This window comes from Octodon degus, unplaced genomic scaffold, assembly GCF_000260255.1.
Source record: "Octodon degus isolate 3935 unplaced genomic scaffold, OctDeg1.0 scaffold00051, whole genome shotgun sequence".
Lineage (NCBI taxonomy): Eukaryota > Metazoa > Chordata > Mammalia > Rodentia > Octodontidae > Octodon > Octodon degus.
Window position 1 is genome coordinate 11,314,816 of NW_004524627.1, and position 21,115 is coordinate 11,335,930.

The 21,115-nt window shown below is 39.5% G+C and overlaps 2 protein-coding genes across 3 annotated transcripts in view; both read right to left on the bottom strand.

Annotated features, from left to right (window-relative positions):
• Cab39l (calcium binding protein 39 like) overlaps positions 1-18,558 on the bottom strand; it is a 156,594-nt gene extending 138,036 nt beyond the window's left edge. Inside the window, exon 1 of one of the 2 annotated variants that reach the window (XM_023717291.1) lies at positions 18,481-18,558. The gene's annotated coding sequence lies outside the window, so the exon portion shown is untranslated. The remainder of the gene's footprint in view (positions 1-18,480) is intronic. The other variant, XM_023717294.1, reaches the window with a different exon arrangement.
• On the bottom strand, positions 3,245-4,258 carry LOC101572146 (transcription elongation factor A protein-like 8). The gene has a single exon (XM_004633095.2). It carries the CDS (start codon positions 4,136-4,138, stop codon positions 3,785-3,787), a length of 354 nt encoding a protein of 117 aa, XP_004633152.1. The 5' UTR covers positions 4,139-4,258; the 3' UTR covers positions 3,245-3,784.
• Positions 18,559-21,115: the final 2,557 nt, after the last annotated feature.

Sequence of the window (21,115 nt, forward strand, 5' to 3'; positions counted from 1 at the left end):
AGAGGGTCCGGCCCACGCTGCGCCTGGGCTGGGACTGGTCCCGCCGGCGCAGGGTAGCAGGAAGCTCTCCACACACTCACCGGACCTGGGCTAGGACTCTTAACATGCAGTCTTCCTAAGTCACTAAGTTGTCCAGACTAAGTTTGAACTTGTGATCTTTGTGCCTCAGCTTCTCAGAGTCCTGGAAATACAGCTGTGTGTCACTATTCCCAGCTGATAGCTTTTATTTTATTTCAGTGTATTTCTAGAACAGATTACTAAAAGTTAAATGCCTGTGCCAAAGGATAAATGTACATGTAATTTTGTTGGATATTGACATATCCTCTTCCATACAGTTTATGGTTATGTAAGCATCTATCAGCAATGTATCAAAATGACTATTTCTTCACAGTCTATAAAATATATTGTGTAACTCTGGGCTTGGGGTGAGCTTTAGAATGCTTTAATTCTTTAGCATAGCTTTAATTTATATCTCTCATGTGTACGACTAAAGTTGAAACATTTTTTATATATCTGTCATTTGTCTTTCTTTTCCTCTAAATTCTCTTTTCATATCTTTGGCCAATTTTTCTATTGGGTTAATAGTCTTACTGGTTAGATTTTTCAGGAAATTATTTTCATTAAGGAGATTAGCTCTGTGATATGTCTAAATTTGTCTTTGTTCATGGCACTTAACATATATTTACTTTTATTATGGTGGAATTTATCAGGGTTTTTTTTTTTTCCTGGAAATGGCAGTTATAAAATACTTGGCCTAAACTTTCATAGGCTTTAACTATGTTTATCCCTGGGTGTTTAACTCTATGTGTCACTGCTAAAAAGTCTATTGCTAATTTATTTCTGCCTAGAAGCCCAGAGGAATTTTTCTTCATTATTTTGAAAGTCTATCAGTTTTACATGACTTAGAGGTAACCATTCTGGATCAACATTCTCAATATACAATATACTGTGTGTGTGTGTGTGTGTGCGCGCGCACGTGCGTGCGTGCACGTGCATATGTGGTGCTGGTGGTAGTGCTGGTGCTGGTGCTGGTGGTGCTGGAGCTGGTGCTGGTGCTGGTGGTGCTGGTGCTGGTGCTGGTGGTGCTGGTGCTGGTGGTGCTAGTGCTGGTGGTGCTGGTGCTAGCAGCACCAGCTGGAACTAAGGGCCTACCACACTACACAGTATGCCATCATTGAGACATATGGCCAGCTTGAGCCTCTTCTATGTATACATTTATGTCTTCCTTTATTTCCAAAATCTTTCTATGTATAAAAATTTTAAAATTAGGGGCCGGGGAGATGGCTCAGTAGCATAAGCGCTTCCCTGGCAAGCGCAAGGGCCTGAGTTCAATCCCCAGTTCTGCAAAAATAAAAATAAATAAAAATAAATTAAAAAATTAAATTATCTTAGCTATTGCTTCTTCTTCCCAGAAACTCCATTTTTACCAATTTCTTGCATTCAGGAAATTCACTTTTCACATCTTCCTTTATGTCCATTTGTTTTGGCATTTCAAATTTAGAGCTGAGGCTTTTCATTTCTACAAATGTTGAGATTTAACTCAGGAGTGTCATGAAGTAAGTTTTTTCGTTTGTTTGTTTTTAGCTCTGGGGCTGAACATTTTGCAGAGCTTTTTCATCAGCTGAAATTATTTGACTCTCATTTTGGTTTCTATTTAACTGTGTGGTTGTTGTCTGCCATCTTCTGTTCATTTTGAAGTGTTTTATTTTTCTTCAATCAGATAACAAGTTATGTATATATCATGGTTAGTGCTGGTTCTTGCTTAAGTTATAATGGGCTCCTTTTATGTACAATTTTTACATGGATTTTACCCTCTCTAGAACATTAGAGTCCCTTACTATACATCAACTTAGACAGACCTAATGGGGCAGGAGGTTAGGTCTACTGTAGCTGTACTGTCAATGGTAGATTAACCTGTTTTCTGCCCGTTCAGGTCCCACAACACCTGTATGATAGTCCCATCAATATATTCAGTAAATGCATCAATATGTGACTTTCTTTTGTTAAGTGACTATGAAAGTTTACATAACCTCTTCTACAGTGGAATGTGTCACTCAAAGCAATATGAACCATATTCCTAGACTATGGTCACTCACATCTGGTTCAAGGCAAATTTTTTATTTTCTTTAAAACAAAGTCATTACTTTATTATTATTATTACTATTAATTATTTACTTTATTATTTGACAGTGGGTTATATTATTTCTCCATTAACAGACTATATAATATTTAGGTACTACTCTATCAGTATAACCCTCATCTTTTTTTTTTTTTAAATTGATACACGGTCTCACTATGCAGCTCAGACTTGTAGTGATCCTCCTGTCTCAGCCTCCCCAGTGCTGGGATTACAGGTGTACGTCACTACTCCCAGTTCTGGGGCCAGCACGGAATGCAGTACGGGGGATTGAACTTGGGTCCTTGTGCTTGCCAGGCAGGCACTGAGACCCCAAGACATCTCCTTATCTTTTAATCCTGCTGCTATACACAATCATGCCAGATGCTTACCACTTGTTTTGTTGAAACTTTTTAAAGCATTTGTTGGTAGTCTGAAATTTGTTGTGTAGTGTAATCTTCAGGAAGGATTCATTAAAACAATCTTCCCTGAATTGTTTCCTATTTTCAGATATTTGTCAATGGACTTGTTGCGGATAAATTAGGACCATGTCAGAAGACATGCAGCACCAAAGAACTTTGGAAGGCAAACATTATGCTAGCAGACTGGGGGGAATCTCAGTTCCAGATCACCAGCCTTGTCTTGTAGCTAAACAGTCACTTATATAGGTTGTTAGAAGGAAGTACAAAAGGCAGATAACAGGGCATTTTACACTTGGTTACACATTATCTTGTCATATATTGCTGGGCAGACTTATTCTAAGCAAGTTAATTGGGGATTACTATCATATGACAGGTAGGTCAGGGCTAGGGTAAGCAGGGAGAATCAATCATTGTCTAAGGCTGAGTTGGGTCTGTCTCTAAGCGATAAGTCTTGGAAATAAGCTAATAGGATGCACTGTCTGGCTGAGTTACACTTATCTTAGAAGCCCCAGCTGGTGTTGGAATGCCAAGGCTAGCTGAGTTTTTATTTTTGCTAATTAGGGAAACTGGCTGGTCTGTTTTTGCCAATCCTTGAATCAAATGTCTAGTTAAGTTTTATTTTTTATTTTTTTATTATTTTTTTTTTTATCTTTGAGAATTGCCAGTTTTATTCCTCTGGCTGAGATCCAGAGGTAATGTGAGATTTACATTTCTTTTTTTATAGTTCTTTCATCAAGAGTTCAAGTGCCCCCGTTGCCCTTAAGCTGGTTGCAATTTACTTTTCTGACTTATAAAAAAATTCTCAGCTTTTTGTATAGATGAGATAAATGTTCACTAAAAAATACACATAAGCAAAAAGTAAAACAAAAACAATAATTCGCACCACAAAGAAATTTGCGTGGTTCAGTTCAGTGTTATATATATATATATATATGGTGCACACACAGTTTGGAATTTCATCCTACATATGTGAGCTGATATTAAATATGATGTTTGTAACCTATCATGTTTCACTGTATAACAGATTAAATGTATTTCCATGCATATGTGTGAAACTTTCCAATTGAAAATTAAATCAGGAAAATAGGGCAAAATTCAAAATCCAATGAGAAGCTGGTAATAAGAAAACTACCTAAAATAAAATACCGCCAGGTAATTAAAAGCAAAACAAAGGTCAAAGATACATGAGGAAATGCTAACAGGAAGAAAACAAGGGCCAGATTTTAATATCACAGAAAAAAAGAATTCAAGGCCTGAAGCACACAGGATAAGGACGGCTGCACGAAGGTCTTTGTTTCCAATGCATCAACACAAACTTGTTCCTTACTCTTCTTATCTCTTCCCTAAGCCTTTCCAATTCATCTACTCCTCTTATCATTTCTTCAGGGTCCAAGTGCCTAACTGGAATGTCTTCTTTAAATTCCCGGCCAGTTGGAGCAGGCCCTCCTCTCAGGTTTCCTTCTGCTTCCTGGCTTATACCTCCTTCAGAAGGCTGAGGGTTTCTTTCTGCTTCTTGTGGGGAATCTTCTGAAGGGCAGTGTTCCTCTGCCTCTGGCATATTCTCTGGTTTTCCTTCATTTTCTTCACAAGAGTTTTGCATGTTGAGTATTTTTTATTTTGTTTTCCAACAAATTAATCCTGCAGGGATCCAGGGGATTTTCCTGCCTCTTCCTGCACCTTGATTCGTGTCGGGCCCAAAAGACCAAGAGTCCTGCAGACAGGTATGCTCGTTTGATGAGCCCTCCAGACCTTTAGACTACCTGAAAGAATCTGGCGCACTTTCCTTCTCCAGCAAGGCGGAGCTGCCACAGGGAAACAGGCCTGGACTATCTCTAGTTAAGTTTTAAAATTGCCTTTACAACCAGAATTCTTAAAGGTGAGTTTGATGAACCATGAATTATTTTTCTTTGAATATTTTTTAAACTGTTGTTTTATTATCTACCACAAAATGTTACAACCCAAAAATCTAATGCAATGTGATTTTCTTTCCAAATGACTTGCTCTATTTTTCCATAATTACAACAACAATTTTCCTGTTTTTTAAAAATCCAACAGTTGTATCAACTCAATGACAAATGTTACAGGTTTACTTCTCAGATTCAAAGAGTGGTAAGCTATCCTTTCCTTTCTTGTCCTGTCCTATCCTGTCCTCTCATCTCATTTCCTTCTTCCTTTCCTTTCATTTTTCTTTCCTTTCCTTTATTTTTCCTCTTCTCCTCTCCTCTCCTCTCCTCGCCTCTTCTCTCCTCTACCCTCTTCTACTCTTCTCTCCTGTCCTTCCTTTTTCCTTTCCTTTCCTTCCTCTTTCCTTTTCCTTTCCTCTCTTTTTTCCCTTTCCTTTCCTTCCTCTTTCCTTTCCTTTTCTTCTCCTCTCTTCTCCTTTCCTTCCTTTTTCCCTTTGATTTCCTTTCCTTTTTTTTTTTTTTTCTTACAAGACTACGGATTGAATCCAGAGTCTTCACACTGAGCAACAGCCATCAGGTTTGTTGTTGTTGTTGTTTCATCTTTGTTTTGGGACAAAGTCTCACTAAGTTGCTGAACTTCCAGGTTGGACTTGAACTTGTAATCTTGCCTCAGCCTCTCAATACACATGTGCCACCATGCATGGCAGGCTTATGCTTTTTATTATGGTAAAATAAAATTTAAAATTTTAAGCATTTTAAAGTTCACATGACATATATTCACTATGTTATAAATAATTATCACCACTGTGTTTTAATTTATATTTGTGGAACTGTTACTTCTTTTTGCCAAAAAAGTCAAAAACTGCTTCACTCTTCTTGCTTTTCTCCTTCCTAGCCTCTATTTCTCTCCCTGTTTTCTACTTGTTTTTCGGAACTGGGATTGAACTCAGACCATTGTGCTTGCCAGGGAAGTGCTTATTCTAGTGAGCCATCTCCCAGGCCCCTACTCTCCCTGTTTTCTGTGACAGAGATTCTCTCCTGTCTCCTTTATGATTTGTCATTTAAAAATATCTCCTTCAACATTTCCTGAGTTTTATCAGTTCTCATTTCACATGCTATATTCTAGTTCTCTCTTTTCAGAGCTCTTGTATTGCTAATTAATGAAGTTCTTTCAACGATTTCATCTTTTCTGCACCTTTCTTAGCTTCTTCTAAAATAGCTAAACTAGGGGCTGGGGAAATGGCTCAGTGGAATAAGTGCTTCCCTGGCAAGTACAAGGGCCTGAGTTCAATCCCCAGTTCTGCCAAAAATAAATAAATAAAGTATTTAAGCTAACATTTCATAAGCTTTGTGGTCACTTTTCTTTGGCATGTTTTCATAATATAATGTAGTGTTTTAGGGCTTATTTTATGTTTTCTTCCCTCACAATTACCATTGTAGTAATACCATATTCCCTTTCCCTGTACAATTATGTTTACCTAGATAAAAAAAAGAAGTTCCTGCATTGTATTTCATGGATATAATGAATTTTAAAATTCATTACTGTGTTGACATCTGAGTTGATTCGAGTTTTTGGTGACTACAAGTAATGCTGCTATAAGTATCTATGGGCAGGTCAGGTGAATAATACAGGTTTTCATTTCATTTTTCATTAGAGAAGCATAGCATAATTACTGATGAAATACAAATTAAAATTACGATTGCACACCATTCTATATCTCATATAAGGGTAAAAATTTAAAAATTAACTGATAATAGAAGTGCTTGCTAGGATGAGGATAAGAAGCTACTGGTTCTCTCATGCATGGTTTTTAATTTCAATCTAGAAATGAGACTGTGAGAATAGAAAAGAAAGACATATTCCACTTTATAACAAATTGTCAAACTGTATTCCAAATGATTGTGAGGTAGTATAAAGGAAATAATGAAATTGGAGGGAAAAAATAAAAACTAGGTAGAAAAGAAATGGAAAAATCAACATTTTAAAACTATACTTTTAAGAAAACAACAGCTTCAAAATAATCTGTTTTCTTTTACAGGAAACTCACTCAAAATATCCGTGAAGATCCTTTTACATCCCTGTACTCAGAAGGCTGAGGCAGGAGGATCACTGCAAGTTTGAGACTAGCCTGGGTTACAAAATGAGCTCAAAGGGGTGGGGGGGAAGAGCCTTTTACAACAAGCCTGTGAATCAGGCACTAGCTCTGTCCTTTTCACTGGTACACTATGCTTCCTCAAAGAAGCAGCAATTTTGGTGGGCAGTTAGTAGACCTGTGTCCAATGTCCCCCGAAAGCCTCACCTCATGCAGTCATAGGTGGGGCTTTTCAGAGGTGACTGTATCTAAAGTGTGTGATGCTGGGATTAAGGGTGTATGATTACTAAATTAGTCCACTGATTGATCAGGCATACTTATGGGTGTGGATGATGGGAAGGCCCATCCTGGGTTAGTGTACCTGTCCCACTGCAGCCTGGAGAGAATATAAAGAAAGAGGGGTTCTGCCTTTACTTACTGCTTGGTTCTTTTGCTGCCTCTCCTCTGCCTTCTTTTTATTTTTATTTTTTATTTTATGGAAGGGTCTACAGGGTGTTCAGGGTCTCACTACTAGATTGGATTCGTAGTGATCCACCTGTTTACAGTCTCCCAATAGCTGGGATTACAGGTACATGCCACCACGCCCAGTCTCAGCTGCTGTCTCAGCCCACCCTGGCAGATGGGGCCATCACAGCATACCGGGGATTGAACCCCCAGCCCCTGCCCCTGCTTGTAGGTGCTTTAATCTGCTGAGCTATTTGGCTGGCCCCCCTTCAGCCTTCTACATCATGAATTTTTTTCTCCTCTATGATGCACCTCTGTCATACTACCCTGCCTTAGAGCCACCTACTAATGGATTAAAACCTCTACAAACTGTGAACCAAAGTAAAACTTTCCTTCTTTGACTTTGGGTGTAGGGTATTGTGTCTCAGCAACAAGAAAAGTAACTAATACAGCAGCATATCTCCACTTCAATCATATGTAGATGGCTTGCATTGTAACTTGACAGTGAAAATACACATCCTAGATTACCCATCCTGAAGACACCCCTTAAATGTTCCTTACTCCAGACTCACACATGTCCCATTTCTCTGAGCGCCCACATTCCATTGTTTGAGTGTGAGCTAATAAACTTATGTCTCTTTTACTGGTGTATGCTGAGAATTCTTTTTCTGCCATAGGAGTTAATAAACCTGCAAATTTTATTATTTTATTTTATTTTTACTGAGAACCGAACTCAGGACTGCATGCTTACCAGGCAGGCATTGTGCTGTTGAGCTGTATCCCTCACCCTGCAAATTTATTTTAAAAGGGTGGGATAGGTGCCTAATTTCAGCCTTGGGGACCTCACAAACCCATCCCAGTGACAATGAAAGATACATAGAAAGGAGACAAGAAAATGATAACTAAAAATTGTACTTTGTAAGAAGACTGCAACTTCCAGGACTTGGCCAAAGTCACTAAAAACAGTCCCATGCCAAAATTCCCTGGCTAGATTTATACTTCTTTACCAGACCATCACGAAAAAGCCATAAATTTGCTCAATTAAGAAAGTAAGGAATAGGAGCCTGGCCCTGGGAGGACAGCCCCAGTGCCAACAGTCCTGGGCCAGGTTTACATTCCCTCCCTACCAGACCCATCATTAGAAGGCCTTAAATTGGTACAATTTAAGAAAATAAACAAAGGGATATGTGAATCCAGAAACTATTTAAATTACCTATTCAGAAAACAAAACAAAAAAATCTCCAAACTGTTTATGTCTTTAGAAGAGGGAAGTGGGGTAGGCATATTCTTTTTGAGCTTTTCTCCCCAAGAAAATTAAAGTTCCAAACTGTATCACATTTCTTTGAGTATCTGCACTCCCTTCTGGAGTATGTCTTATAATCGCTGCCTTTGCCTAATAAACCCTACTCATGCCTTTTTTCTGATCCACCCTGAAACTGCCTTTGCCTAATAAACCCTACTCATGCCTTTTTTCTGATCCACCCTGAAAATTCTTTTTCAACAACAGCAAGTCAGCAGGGTGGGTTAAATTTGAGGAAATCTCAGAGCTAGCCTGGAAACAATTTAACTATTTGTATTTGTACCTCCACTAGCAAGACTTAAAGATTTCTTTCCTTGCTTTGAATTTTTTTTTTTTTTTCAGAATGGGGGATTGAACTCAGGCCTTGCGCTTGCCAGGGAAGCATTTATTCCACTGAGCCATCTCCCCAGTCCCACTAAATACTCTTTAAAAACATTCCTTTAAGACACTGACCATGAAGATGGATGTTCCATAATTTATAAAACCACTCTACTAACACTTAATATTCATTTTCAGTTTTTCAGAGTTATACTGTAATCATGAAGCTTTGGTTACATTTTCATTTCTTTAGGACTTCCCAGAAAAGACGAGAGGATATATTACATGTTTTGTAATCCTGACCAATTGCTTTCTAAAAAAGTGATACAAATTTACATTTATAGGAGCCAGAGATATATAGCTCAGTGGCATAAGCACCTGCCTGGCAAATGCAAGTCCCTGAGTTCAATCCCTGGTACTGCAAACCAAACCCCCCACAAATTTACATTTACACAAACAGTGATTAAGGATTTTATCTCTCTTTTCCCTGGCCTATAGTGTTTATCTTAAATAATTAAAAAATAAGTTCACTGGTTTAATATTTCCTTGATTACACATTCATTTTCCCCCCTTTTTTAACATGCGCTTGGTCTTTTATGCCTTTTGCTTATTTTTTTCTTTAAAATACTTTGCTTATTTTCTATCATGATATTGATTTTTTATTTGTTGATTTACAGGACCCCCAAAGGTATAGAATATATTACAGTTTATAAGTAGGCCTATATCAGACAACCTCACTGAAGTTATTTTTATTTTTGCAGTATTGGGGATTGAACCCAGAGCACTGTAAATGCAAGGCAAGTATTCTTCCACTGAGTTTCACACTCAGCCAGGAGGATCAAAAGTTCAAGCCCAGCCTGTACAACACTGTGAGACCCTGTCTCCAAAAACAAAATAAAATATAGAAATTAAAAAATAGATTGGGGATAAGGCTTGGCAGGAAGGCCTTGGGTTCAGTAGCCAGCACTGCAAAAAACAAAATAAACAAAGCAAAAATTAAAACACTCTTGATTTGGCCTGCTATATTGGTACATATATGTAATCCTACCACTCTGGGAGGCTGAGGCAGAAGCATTATAAACTCAATCCCAATCCAGGCAATTTAACTATTTAATTTGAAATCCTGTGTTATGGTTTATATGTAGATGCCCCCCAAAACCTCATGTGTTCATAAGTGGAGCTTTTAGGAAATGGCTGGATCTAGGGTACATAATACTGGGATTAAGGATGTGTAATAACTAAATTGGTTTAACATAGTTTGGGGCATGAATAATGGAAGCCCCACCATGGGTGCTGGTGGCACCAATCAACAGAACAGGCTTATCACCTGGATGGAATCTAAAGAGAAAGGGAAGGCAGGCTTACTGCTGTTGCTGCTTGGTGCTTCACTGGTCCTGCCTGCTTTGTCATTGACTATTTCCCCTCTGCGAGGCCACCATACCTTGGAACCCGCTGGCCATGGACTGAAACCTCTACAAACTGTGAACTACAATAAGCCCCTCCTCCTTTAACTTCAGGTATTACATATTTTGTCTCAGCAAGGTAAAAACCAAGACACTCTATTTCAAGATAAAAAATAAAAGACCAGGGATGCAGCTCAGAGTAAAGCCCACATTAAATTCCTACTGCTGAAAAAAAACTGGATTTATGCTGATTTGTTTTTTCCTCTGAGGCTTTCAGGGACTTAAAAGCTGCTTTTTTATTAGTTTTGTTTGTTTGTTTGGCGGAACTGGGGATTGAACTCAGGCCCTTGTGCTTACCAGGCAAGAGCTTATTCTACTGAGTCATCTCCCCATCCCTAAAAGCTGCTTTAAAAAAAAATCAAGTGTGTCATCTCTTAGGCCTACAAATGCCATGTCAGCAACTAAAAAGAAAACAAACCTGGACCCCCTATTGATGTTTCCTTTATTACCTTAAAATTTGAGGTAAATATGATTAATGTGATCATTACGTATACCTAAAATGTATCAATGAAATAAATAAAAAAACTTGGGGTCAGATCCTTGTTCAGTTTTGCATATAGTAATATTAATCATTTAGGGAATATCCATCTAAACACTGGCAATACAGGTTGATTAATCCTAAATTTATATATCCCACTTCTAGACTATCATGGTTTATGTCTAGTTGTCCCCCCAAAGCCTCCTGTAAGTCATGGGTGGATTTTTAGGGTTTGCAATTAATTTGTGATACCCTGGGATTATGGGTGTGAATGCTGCTGGGATTATGGGTGTGAGTGCTACCCCCAGCCTGTGGCAGATACCCTGAATGCAATTTAAGGGAGACAGACTTGCTCTCTGTTGCTGTTGTTGCCACTATGCCTCCCTTTTGCTCCTGCTGTTTTGCTATTTTTTGCTGCCATGAACTGCTGCCTTGCCATGTGCCACTCTGTCTTGGAGCCAGCTGTGTATGGAGTGAAACCTCCACAAACTCTGAGCTAAATAAACGTTTCCTTCTTTAATTTTGGGTGTCAGGTATTTTGTCCCAGCAACGAGAAAAAAGTAACTAAGACAGACTGAAAGCAACAAGGAGAGAGATTTATAAGGAGTGCCCCGACACTCCTAAACCTATAGTAATTGGGTTTACAGCAATCAGTAATCCTGGATTCCAGCAAATATACTACAAAACTAAGACTGCCCGAAGCAGAACTATTTCATGGAGACCTGATTGCCCCCTCAAGCAGTAAGGACTTTTCTAGAGGTACCTTGCAAAAGGAGAGTTGAGATAATGGTTAACCAGCCCCTAGCTTACCATGATAAATTCATTAAAACTAGTCCAATTCCCTTATTAACAAGCTGGTCTGATCATCCTCATCATAGCTATGCCTTCTTAAATGACTCAAGCTGAATTCCTCAGGACTGCTCCTCAAGGCAGCCCAATGTTGAGGGTATCATGCCTGACCTGAGAGAGATCCTTGCAGCAAAAATGCTGCCTCCACAAACTGATAGATTTTCCAGAGATGCAGTAAAGAGGTAGGAAAGATCAAAGAAGCCTTCATGAACTCCAAACACAGGAAGGATCTAGGGCAGATGGGTCAAGTAGTAGGTCTCGGGCCTGAGACAAACAAAGCTGGAGCTTTTATGGACTTTTCAGAGGGGTGGGATTTGAAGGGGATGTTTAGAAGTGTCTGAGGAGCTGACTGGGGCCTTCCCTGAAGTGGAGAGAAAGGTAAAAGGAAACTGCACCCAGGGCTGAGTTGGAGAAGGGGGAGATGGTCTTTGGGAAGAGAAGCTGTTGTTTTAAGGGCTTCAGCCATATTAGATGACCACCATGATAATTCAGCAATTCATACGAGGGCCAGAACCTATCACAAACAACAGGAAACTATTAAAGGGACATATTGCCCCCAGCAAGCAGAACAAGATAGCCACAAAGAAAATTTAGGATGCCTGGGAATTCCAGTATTATCTACCTACCTGCACTGTCCATCTTTATAACCCCATCCCCAAACCCTATAGAAACACAACTTCTCTGGCCAGCTGCTGAAATCATTCACAATCTCAGCCTGTCTGCACCCAGACAGCATAAATCCAGCCTCTAGCTCACAGAAAGCCTGTGTCTGGGTGGTTTCTCATGCACTGTGGATAACAGAGGTCCCCTTTTCTCTTACTTTCAACTCTAATCCACCTATCCTGAAATGATTTTTTTAAAATGTATTTAGTACAGGGTCTATAGGATCTCAACTACGTAGATCGGACTCATAATGATTCTCCTGTTTTCAGCCTCCCAAGCACTGGGATTATATCACCACGCCCAGTCTCAGAGCACCCTGGGGGCAGGGCCGGCCTGGCAGGCCAGAGATTTAACCCGGCGCTGTGCTCTGACTAAGCAGGCGCTTTAATCTGCTGAGCTCTTTGGCGGGCCCTGCCTGAAATGATTTTTAGCAATCTAGAACCCATCCAGGGTTGAGTTGAAATCCCATCAGAACCCATCCAGGGATAAGTGCAGAAAGTGAATAGGAAAGTCATTTTGGAGAGTGAAGCCATAGGTAACTCATTTGGGCAAAAAGGAGCAATGAGAATTTGGTTTAAGTATAAACCACACTGAAAATGCCTATTCTAATAATTATGACAGGAAATAGGAGAGAGTTGGGTTGTATACAAATGAATATCAAGCTGCATAAAAATGTTAATTTAAGCAGCAGGACCAAATGAGATCACAAATGAAGTTACAGGTTTATCTAGAAAAGGATCCCTCCATTCTTGAAAAAAAAAAAGGTAACCCAGGGAAGGACACTACCTTCCGGTCATACAATAAACTATTTTTCTTCAGCCATGCCCCTCTGCCATGCTGCCCTGCCTTGGAACTAACTAAGTATTGGACTGAAACCTCTACAAACTGTGAGACAAAATAAACCTCTCCTTACTTTAACTTGTTGGGTATTTTTGTCCCAGCAATAAGTAAATAATTAAGACAGATTTTGGTACCAGAGAAGTAGAGTTATTGCTGTGGTACAACCTGATATTGTGGTTCTGAAACCTTTGGAACCGGCTTACTTGAGGTGTGTGGAAAGGTTTGGAGATGCCAGATAAAGAAGCAGTCCTATGGCTGGGGAGATAGCTCAGCAGCATAAATGCCTGCCTGGTGAGCACAAGGTCCTGAGATCAATCACCAGCACACACACACAAAAAAGGCAGCCCTAGAATGTAGTGAGCTATGGTTAATGGGAGATTCTGTTCAGCTTGGAAGACCAGAATGTTGATAGAAATGCAGCTGATGAAGACCAGGCTTGGGAGGTTTCAGTTAGGAATAAGGACTGCATTGGCAATTAGACTCCAGGCTATACTTGGAAGAAAAATTTGTATGTTGTTTTGGTAGAAAAATTTGTCTGCATTTTGCTCATGTCTAGTGATATTGTGGGAGACTAAGATTAAAGACAACAGACTAATGTTGAGGAAAAATTTCAAGATAGCCTTAATTTTGAGGTGGTGGCATGTTACTGTTGGGTCTCTCAGCCAGCTGTACCTTGAGAATCAAGAGCAAATAATTTTAGAAGCTTGGGAATAAATTTAAATTTAAATCAGCAGAATGGCTTTTAAAAGTTTGAGTTTGGGGCTGGGCAAATGCAAGGTCCTGAAGTCCTGAGTTTGATTCCGTGTATGGAGAGAGAGAGAGGGAGGAGGGAGAGAGGGAGAAAGAGAGAGAGAGAGAGAGAGAGAGAGAGAGAGAGAGAGAGAGAGAGAGAGAGAACGAACTTAGGAGGCTGAGACAGGAAGATCCTTGTGAGTTCCAACCAGCCTAAACTGGCTGTGAGCTCAAGTCCAGTCTAAACTACATAACCCTGCCTCAAAAAAAAAAAAAAAAAGTTTGAGTTTGTTAACAAAGGAAGCTCCAACAAAGTTAAGGCCTACCAAAGGAGCAGAGCAGAACTTGGTTTTTGAAAAGATTAGCATTAAAAAGCTGAATACTACACTTTGGAACAAAACAATAGAGAACATGGCCTGGTGGTTTAACCTTAACTGGCAAGACTCACCCTCTGCAGCTTCAAACTGCAGAAGGAAAAGACTTCTTTGAGACGTGAACTGCAGGGCAGGACCTTACTGAATGGCAACAGTCTAGGTAAGTTTTACTTAAGGGTTGGGTTTATAGTGCTCAGCCTTTCAGGCACTTAGAGGTCTCTGCAACTAGCAGCAAGATGCAAAAGGACTCTGCTATTGCTCCAGTTGACGGAAGACCTTGGTGTCATCCATGTGGTACTGGATTTATATACACGTAGAATGCTAGAGTCGTCAGGTAAGGAAGGTTTCTCTCTAGATTTCAGAAGAAGGCCTAGGAGGCCTGGTACTACACTCTGGACAGGAGAGTTGTCAAGCCATGAGAGTGAACCTGAAGGTACAGTGTCGACCCTAGAAAGTTTGTGTAGGCAGCTGAGTTAGATAGAAATGTCAGAGGCAGTCAGATAGGGCTAGGCCCTTAGAGGACCCAAGATGGAAGGCAAGATACCTTGCAACTATGGGAGAGATAGGTATCTCTGCTGTGGGCCAGACCTCAAGACAATAAGAGTATTGGAAAAAAAAATTATAGCCATGAAAAAAAAATACAATAAGAGTAAACAAATGCAGCCACATACCTCCCCTAGGGATAACCATTAGGGATTGACATTCTACATAGCTATCAATCACCTTGAAAAAGCCTGGAAGAATCACTAACCCAGCCCCCTATAGGAAAAGCCCCTGTTCTGCACAATAGTCCCCCACTATTTTGCAGATGGTTTTGTGGGTTTTCAAAAAATATTAATCTAAATTATTTATCAAATTTTTTGCTATATCATGGGATTTTGCAGTAGTGTACAGTACTGTATATGTGTTGTTAAAATTAACATAGGTTTGTGAGTTTAGAAAATGGTTAAGAACATTAGAAGTGTTTTTAAAAGTGGGGAAAACATTTGTAGGAGTGTGGGAAGAGTTTATAAAGCCTAAAATATATACAAATATTAAAATATAATGTCACTACTTCACTGATTTTCACCTATCACAGGATTATCTGGAATGTAGGCTCTGTGATAAGTGAGGAACCACTGTATTCATGCTCACTTGCTAAGTGGCTCAATACCCTATTTAATCCCCATTTAATCAATTTTATCTGGTCAATTATATGCGTATTATTGGTGGACCATAGTTTTGTGCTACCTCATGCTCACCTTGCAAGTTCCCACGTTTCCACCTTGGACCTGCCTCACCTCATGGTTTTGTCTTATAAAGCCCCTAGAAAACGCAGGCCTCAGTAACCCACTCAGGTCCCCTACTGTCCCTCTCTTTCAGACAGAAGCTTTCTTTCCCCCAATAAATATATTCTGCTCTTAACCTCCAGTGTTCAAAAAAATTCATTCTTCAATTTTAGAGAAAACACACTTGGCCCAGGTATCTTTCTGGTTGGAAGTTATATTTTCCTATATCAAAGCCAGCAACATGGATTGTCTGAGGAAAGTCACAGGAATGAACAAAGCTGGCCAAAGAAAGATGTCATGAGGGATACACCACCAGCAAGTCCATAAGGGTGGAGCCACTCAAACCCTTTGGGTATCATTATCTTGCCACAGATTGTCCCAGGTGTTGGATTTGGAACTAAGTTTTCATGTTTGCTCTCCTGGAGCTTGGTCTTGCTTTGATCTCATTCCTATACCCCTATTTGGAAAGGGAATGTTTATCTTGTGCCATTTTATGTTGAAAGTGTTAAACTTCCTTTTCATTCCTAAGGGGCCTCAGAGCTAAGAGTTTGTCTTAAAACTCAGGGGAGACTTTGGACTTTTTAGCAATTCTGAAACTATTAGGCCCTTAGCAACTCTTAGAATGGACTAAACTTATTTTGCATAAAGGATGTACATGAGTCTTTTCAGGGCAAGGAGTGGAGTGTTATGCTTTCTTTTTCTTTTTTTTTTTTTTTTTTTTTTTTTTTTTTTCGGAACCAAGGAATGAACAGTTACTTTTTTTTTTTTTGTTACGCCTTATATTTAGATATTCTCCCCCTCCCTTGTGCACTCTCATGAGTGGGGCTTTGGGGAAGTAACTGGATAATGGGTGTATGATACTGGATCATGTAGTACTAGATTAGGCCATTAATAGTGTTATAACCAGGTATAATGCTAGGTGGTAAAGCCTGGTGGGAGAAGATAAGTTACTGTGGGCATAGAGGACATATATATCTATATCCCTCCTGCTGCTTGGAGCATGCTTGTCTGCCATGCCATGAACTGGTTTTCTTCTGCCACACTGCCTTTCCTTTGAACTAGTGGCCTATGGACTGAAAACTGTGAGTCAAAATAAATCTTTCTTTACTAGTTGTGGGTGCTGGGTATTTTGTCCTAGCCATGAAAAAGTAACTAAGATAATAAATGAGATTGTTTTTAAGTAAGACGATTTCAATGTTATACTGTACTCACCTAACACATGCTGCCAGTGATTAATGGAAATCCTCCTGGCCCAGGTATTCAATCAATTTCATTGATTAAATGAATACAAAACTATAGTGGCCATTTTAACTTTTTCAATTTTAAATCTATTTTTTGTCATATTTCTCTTGTTCAATTTTCCCTATAATGGATTATATTAGTTAAATACTAGAAAGGTAATGATGAAATGCATTAAAGAGGACTAAAAGAATATTTCTGGAAATTTATCTCAAAATGTTCGCCCCAAATGGCATCTTATATAATAAATATTACTACAATCCACAGCAAAGTATTTCTATACTTTAAAAGTAATTTTGAAGAGTAGGGGTACAGTTCACTCTAACAACCTGCGTTTAGTATGCTGATGGTACTGGGTTTAATCTTCAGCATCTAAATAAAATTTAAAAGAAGAATATGTAATTTACTTTTTCAGGGAAAAACCAACACAATTTGGACTTCCATTCAGAATTCCCTCATGATAGACATTTACTAAGACCCTTTTTTTCTTTCCACTAAAACTCTGTAACGTCCTCCTTTTGATTAATAACTTCATAAAACCAGAAGCTCCATTTGTCAGAATTCACTGTTTCACTGGCATATGTTAATAGCTACTTTACCACTGAGCTGAAACCAGTTACCTGTATTTCTTACCCATTCATTTACCTTGTAGTAACATTAACATGAACTTTTTTTGTTTGTTTGTTTTGTGCTTGGAATCAAATTCAGGAATTCATGCTTGCCACGCAGGCCATGTGCCACTGAGCCATCTCCCCTAACCCCTACCCCTACTTTGGCCATCAACTCAGCAGTAAATTATTGATGTTTGAGTTCTTTCTTTCTTTCTTCCTTTTTTTTTTTTTTGACAGAACCAGGGATTGAACTCAGGCCTTTGCGCTTGCCAGGCAAGCACTTACTCTACTGAGCCATCTCCCTGGCCCCTACGTTTGAATTCTCACAACTTAGGTTTTACAAAATGCATGAATAAAAAAAAAATTTAAAAACAATGTAATTTTATTATTTTTTATTTATTTTGAGACAAGAGTCTTGCACTAAAGGGCTCACAAGCCTGGAACTGTGAGCCCTTTATATTTTCATTCGCTTGGTTTCAGATCCAATAAATTTTCCTTCCAAACTAAAGATGAAGTGTATTTTCTACTTTGATGTACACAAACAGAAACAAAACCTGAGATAATCTTTGTCTCTTCCCTCCTCTCCAACAAGAACTCCGCAGTTAAGATGCTTTCCCCTATAAGAGTCCCCAGAAGACACAACCAAGTACAGCACTGCAGATCTAGAGGCATATATATCTTGCAATAAACACATCGACACCAGGGAAACCAAACTTTAGCGAAGTTCTTTCACTTCTGTACCACTTTCTAATTTTTTTTTTTTTTTTTTTAAAGACGGCTGCAGGAATGCTGGCTGCGTAAATAATTAATAAAGCAGCTCAAATGCTAAATCCGACACCCACTAATACCAAAGGATGGCCTTAGTCAGAAGACAACGCCTAAGAAACGTTTAACAGCGTCTATCTGGCAAACGACAAAAAATGCGTAGGTTTTTTCCAAACTACAGGATAATCGGGGATGCCCATCTTCCCTTCTCCCGTTCCATTACCGGCTTTGATTCCTTGCAGAATCTTACAGTCCATCAATCAGCCTACTTTATCTATAAGGGGGGCTGACTGGCGCTTTCGGAGACATTACCGAAATAGCTGTCAGAACCACAGAGTCAAGGGCGAGGCATCGAAGGCCCCTCCAAGCCCCACAACAACCCACAAAACAAAGCCGGGAGGACCACAACCACCACCGCCTCGCTCTGGGATGAAGCTCAGAGACTAGTCTTTTCGGGCAAGTAAAACGGCGCAGCATCTCCTCCCCCCAGCGCCTCCTGTACCTCTCTCCTCCCCTAGGTCTCCTTTATAGCTACTAGCCACTAAGTATTTTTCAATCCCCAAAGCCCAAGCCACACACAAGATGGCAGCCACACACCTACCGAAGGAAACAAGTGCGCCACCGCTCCGGGGAGACTGGCTTCTACAGAGAGGAACCTGATTGGCCCATCTACAGAACGCGAGACAAAAAGAGAACACTGGCAACCAATCAGAAGGTGGCGCTCTCGAGACCTTGCGGCTGTCTCGGCTATCCGGCCAGAGAGCAGGTGAGGCGTGGCCGACTAGGAAGTCTTACAGTGGAAGTCCGGGCGGGCCTGGATGCGGCGCGCGGCCGCTGACTCCTTCCATTTAGTGATCGTATTACTGGGGAGCCTGGAGGTTGAAGGCTGTGCGCTTCCCATTCCCGGGCTGAGGTGAGGGCTAGTCTGTTGAAGTACTTCTTGGCCAGAGGGCAAGTGTGGCCTGAGGTCCCTGCGGCGCGGAATTGGAGAGGAGCTTGATTTGTGGGCCAGTCGCGCGGGCGGAGCGCTGCCCTCGGTTGTGTCCGGCTGCGTGGAGTAAAAACCCTGTGGAGTCAGTGTTGCCCCCTGGGGGTCTTCGATGGTTTCGTTAGCCTGGGATTGGGAGGATCTGGAAGCCCCGCGGGGCCTTCATGGCGTAACCGGGAACCACACGCGTGTCCTTGCAGCTTCATCTTTTCTGGTGCTCACTCGCGGTCCAGGACCGGAGGAGCCGCCCAGAATTCCCAGCCCTACTTCATTCACCATCTCTTGGTGGTGCTGGAGCCCCTGGGAGGGAGCCTGAAGCTGTAGAGTGGACTGCAGGAAATGGAAGTATAAACTCCAGAAGCCAACTTGAAGTTTTAACCACTGACCCATTTTATAGGTGAGGTTACATAAGCGCTAAATAAGTGAAATTTATCCAAGATCATGGAGTTGAAATTTGATCATAAGAGCTCCTGGCTTGCATCACCCCCAACCCAACAAGTAATTTGGCATATGACAATCTGCAGTGAGTTCTATTGCTGTAGGGAACTTTCGAGCCGAGAGTGCTGACCTTACGATTGTAGAATGGTGGAGTAATCTAAACACAGAGTTTTAGAACCACGCCGCTGGTTTGTGTCTGCTGCTTACTGTGTGCCATGCCTTATGTTCTTCATCAGAAAAACCGTTTTTCTTACATGGCTGCTATATGAATTAAATAAGAGTACCTGCATTATTTAGAGGGTGCCTGACACGTGATTTTCACTCAGCGTTCACTACTAATTAAAGATGGAACTGACAGTGATCAAGATGACCTATTTTTGAACCGAAAATTGAAACGAAGCATACTGAATTTCTTTCAAAATGAAAAATTATGGAAGAAACAATTTGAAAATTCCAGTTACTTTAAAATATTAGCATCTTCTGCCTCTGTACTAGTTTGTGAATGATTTACATTTTTTATGGTTTACTGTATTTTGCAAATTTTCTTCGTTAAATGTTTTACTTTTGAGCTCTCAAAATATAAACAACATTTATGAGAGTTTTTTTTTTTAAAGTGAGGCACTAGACAAACATCAAAATTATTTTGTTTTGCCCATTTGATAGTTGAATTAAAAGTTTTTCTCTCATTGAAATTTGGAATGCCTATTCATATACTTATTAACCCATAATTTATGTAAATGTCTACAATTTCTTTTAAAAACCTTTTTTTTATAGTGTTATCTTAATTGAAGTTGTTTATATGTGTATCCTATGTAATTTAAAAAATATGTTCACTGGTTATGTCCCTTTTCTATTGCTATTGCTAAAATGTTAGGCTTAATCTCTTGTATGGCTTTTGACTTTACCTTTTGTTTTATTTATTCTACAAGTAGGTTTTTCTCTTTGAATTTTTTTTAGCCCTCATTTACTATATTTCTTTAAGACTACTAGCTCAATATTGAATAGCAGCACTGGTGACAATTATCCTCATCTTATTCCTAATGAAAATGTTTCTGATGTTTCATTATTTATGTATTTATTTATGTAATTTTGGTGCCAAGTTTTGATAGATAGTTCACATCAAATTAAGCAAGTTATTTTTTTAGTCCTAGTTTGCTAAACGTTTTCTTTTCTTTTCTTTTTTTTTTTTTCCTTTTTTCTTTTTTCTTTTTTCTTTTTTTTTTGCAGAACCGGGGATTGAACTCAAACCCTTGTGCTTGCAGGGAAGCGCTTATTCTACTGAGCCATCTCCCTGGCCCCTAAATGTTGCACTTCCTCATTGTAATGATTAACTTTAATAATATTTTTGTAAGTCACAGGTTTTCACTAATTCATCTGCTAATATGTTCATAGTGGTAAACTCTGAGTATTCCTGGGGTAACCCCACTAACATACTTTTAGATAATTTTAATATTTCTGCGTCTATAACCAGTGGTAATTTTGCCCTTGGGTTTTTTTTCCGTGTGTGTCAAGGTTATACTAATCTTGCAGAAAAGGATCAGAAGCTTCTCAAATTTTTCCTGCTCTGAATGGTTTGTGTTTATATAAATTTCTACAATTTCTTTTAAAAATCTGCTTTTCTTTAGGTTCTTTACATGTGTATCCTATGTAATTTCAATAGAAATTACACGTTCCTTGAAGTTTTATATACAATTCATCATTGAAACTTAATGGAAGCAAAGCAATGATCCTGAGAATATTCAGAAGATTCTTTAATCTAGGAGTTAATTGGAAAGATTCTCACCCTGACTAACTATATATACTGATACCT

What these genes read in the sequence shown, in the direction of transcription:
- LOC101572146 (XM_004633095.2), bottom strand. Translation starts at nt 4,138, where the DNA reads ATGCAAAACTCTTGTGAAGAAAATGAAGGAAAACCAGAGAATATGCCA.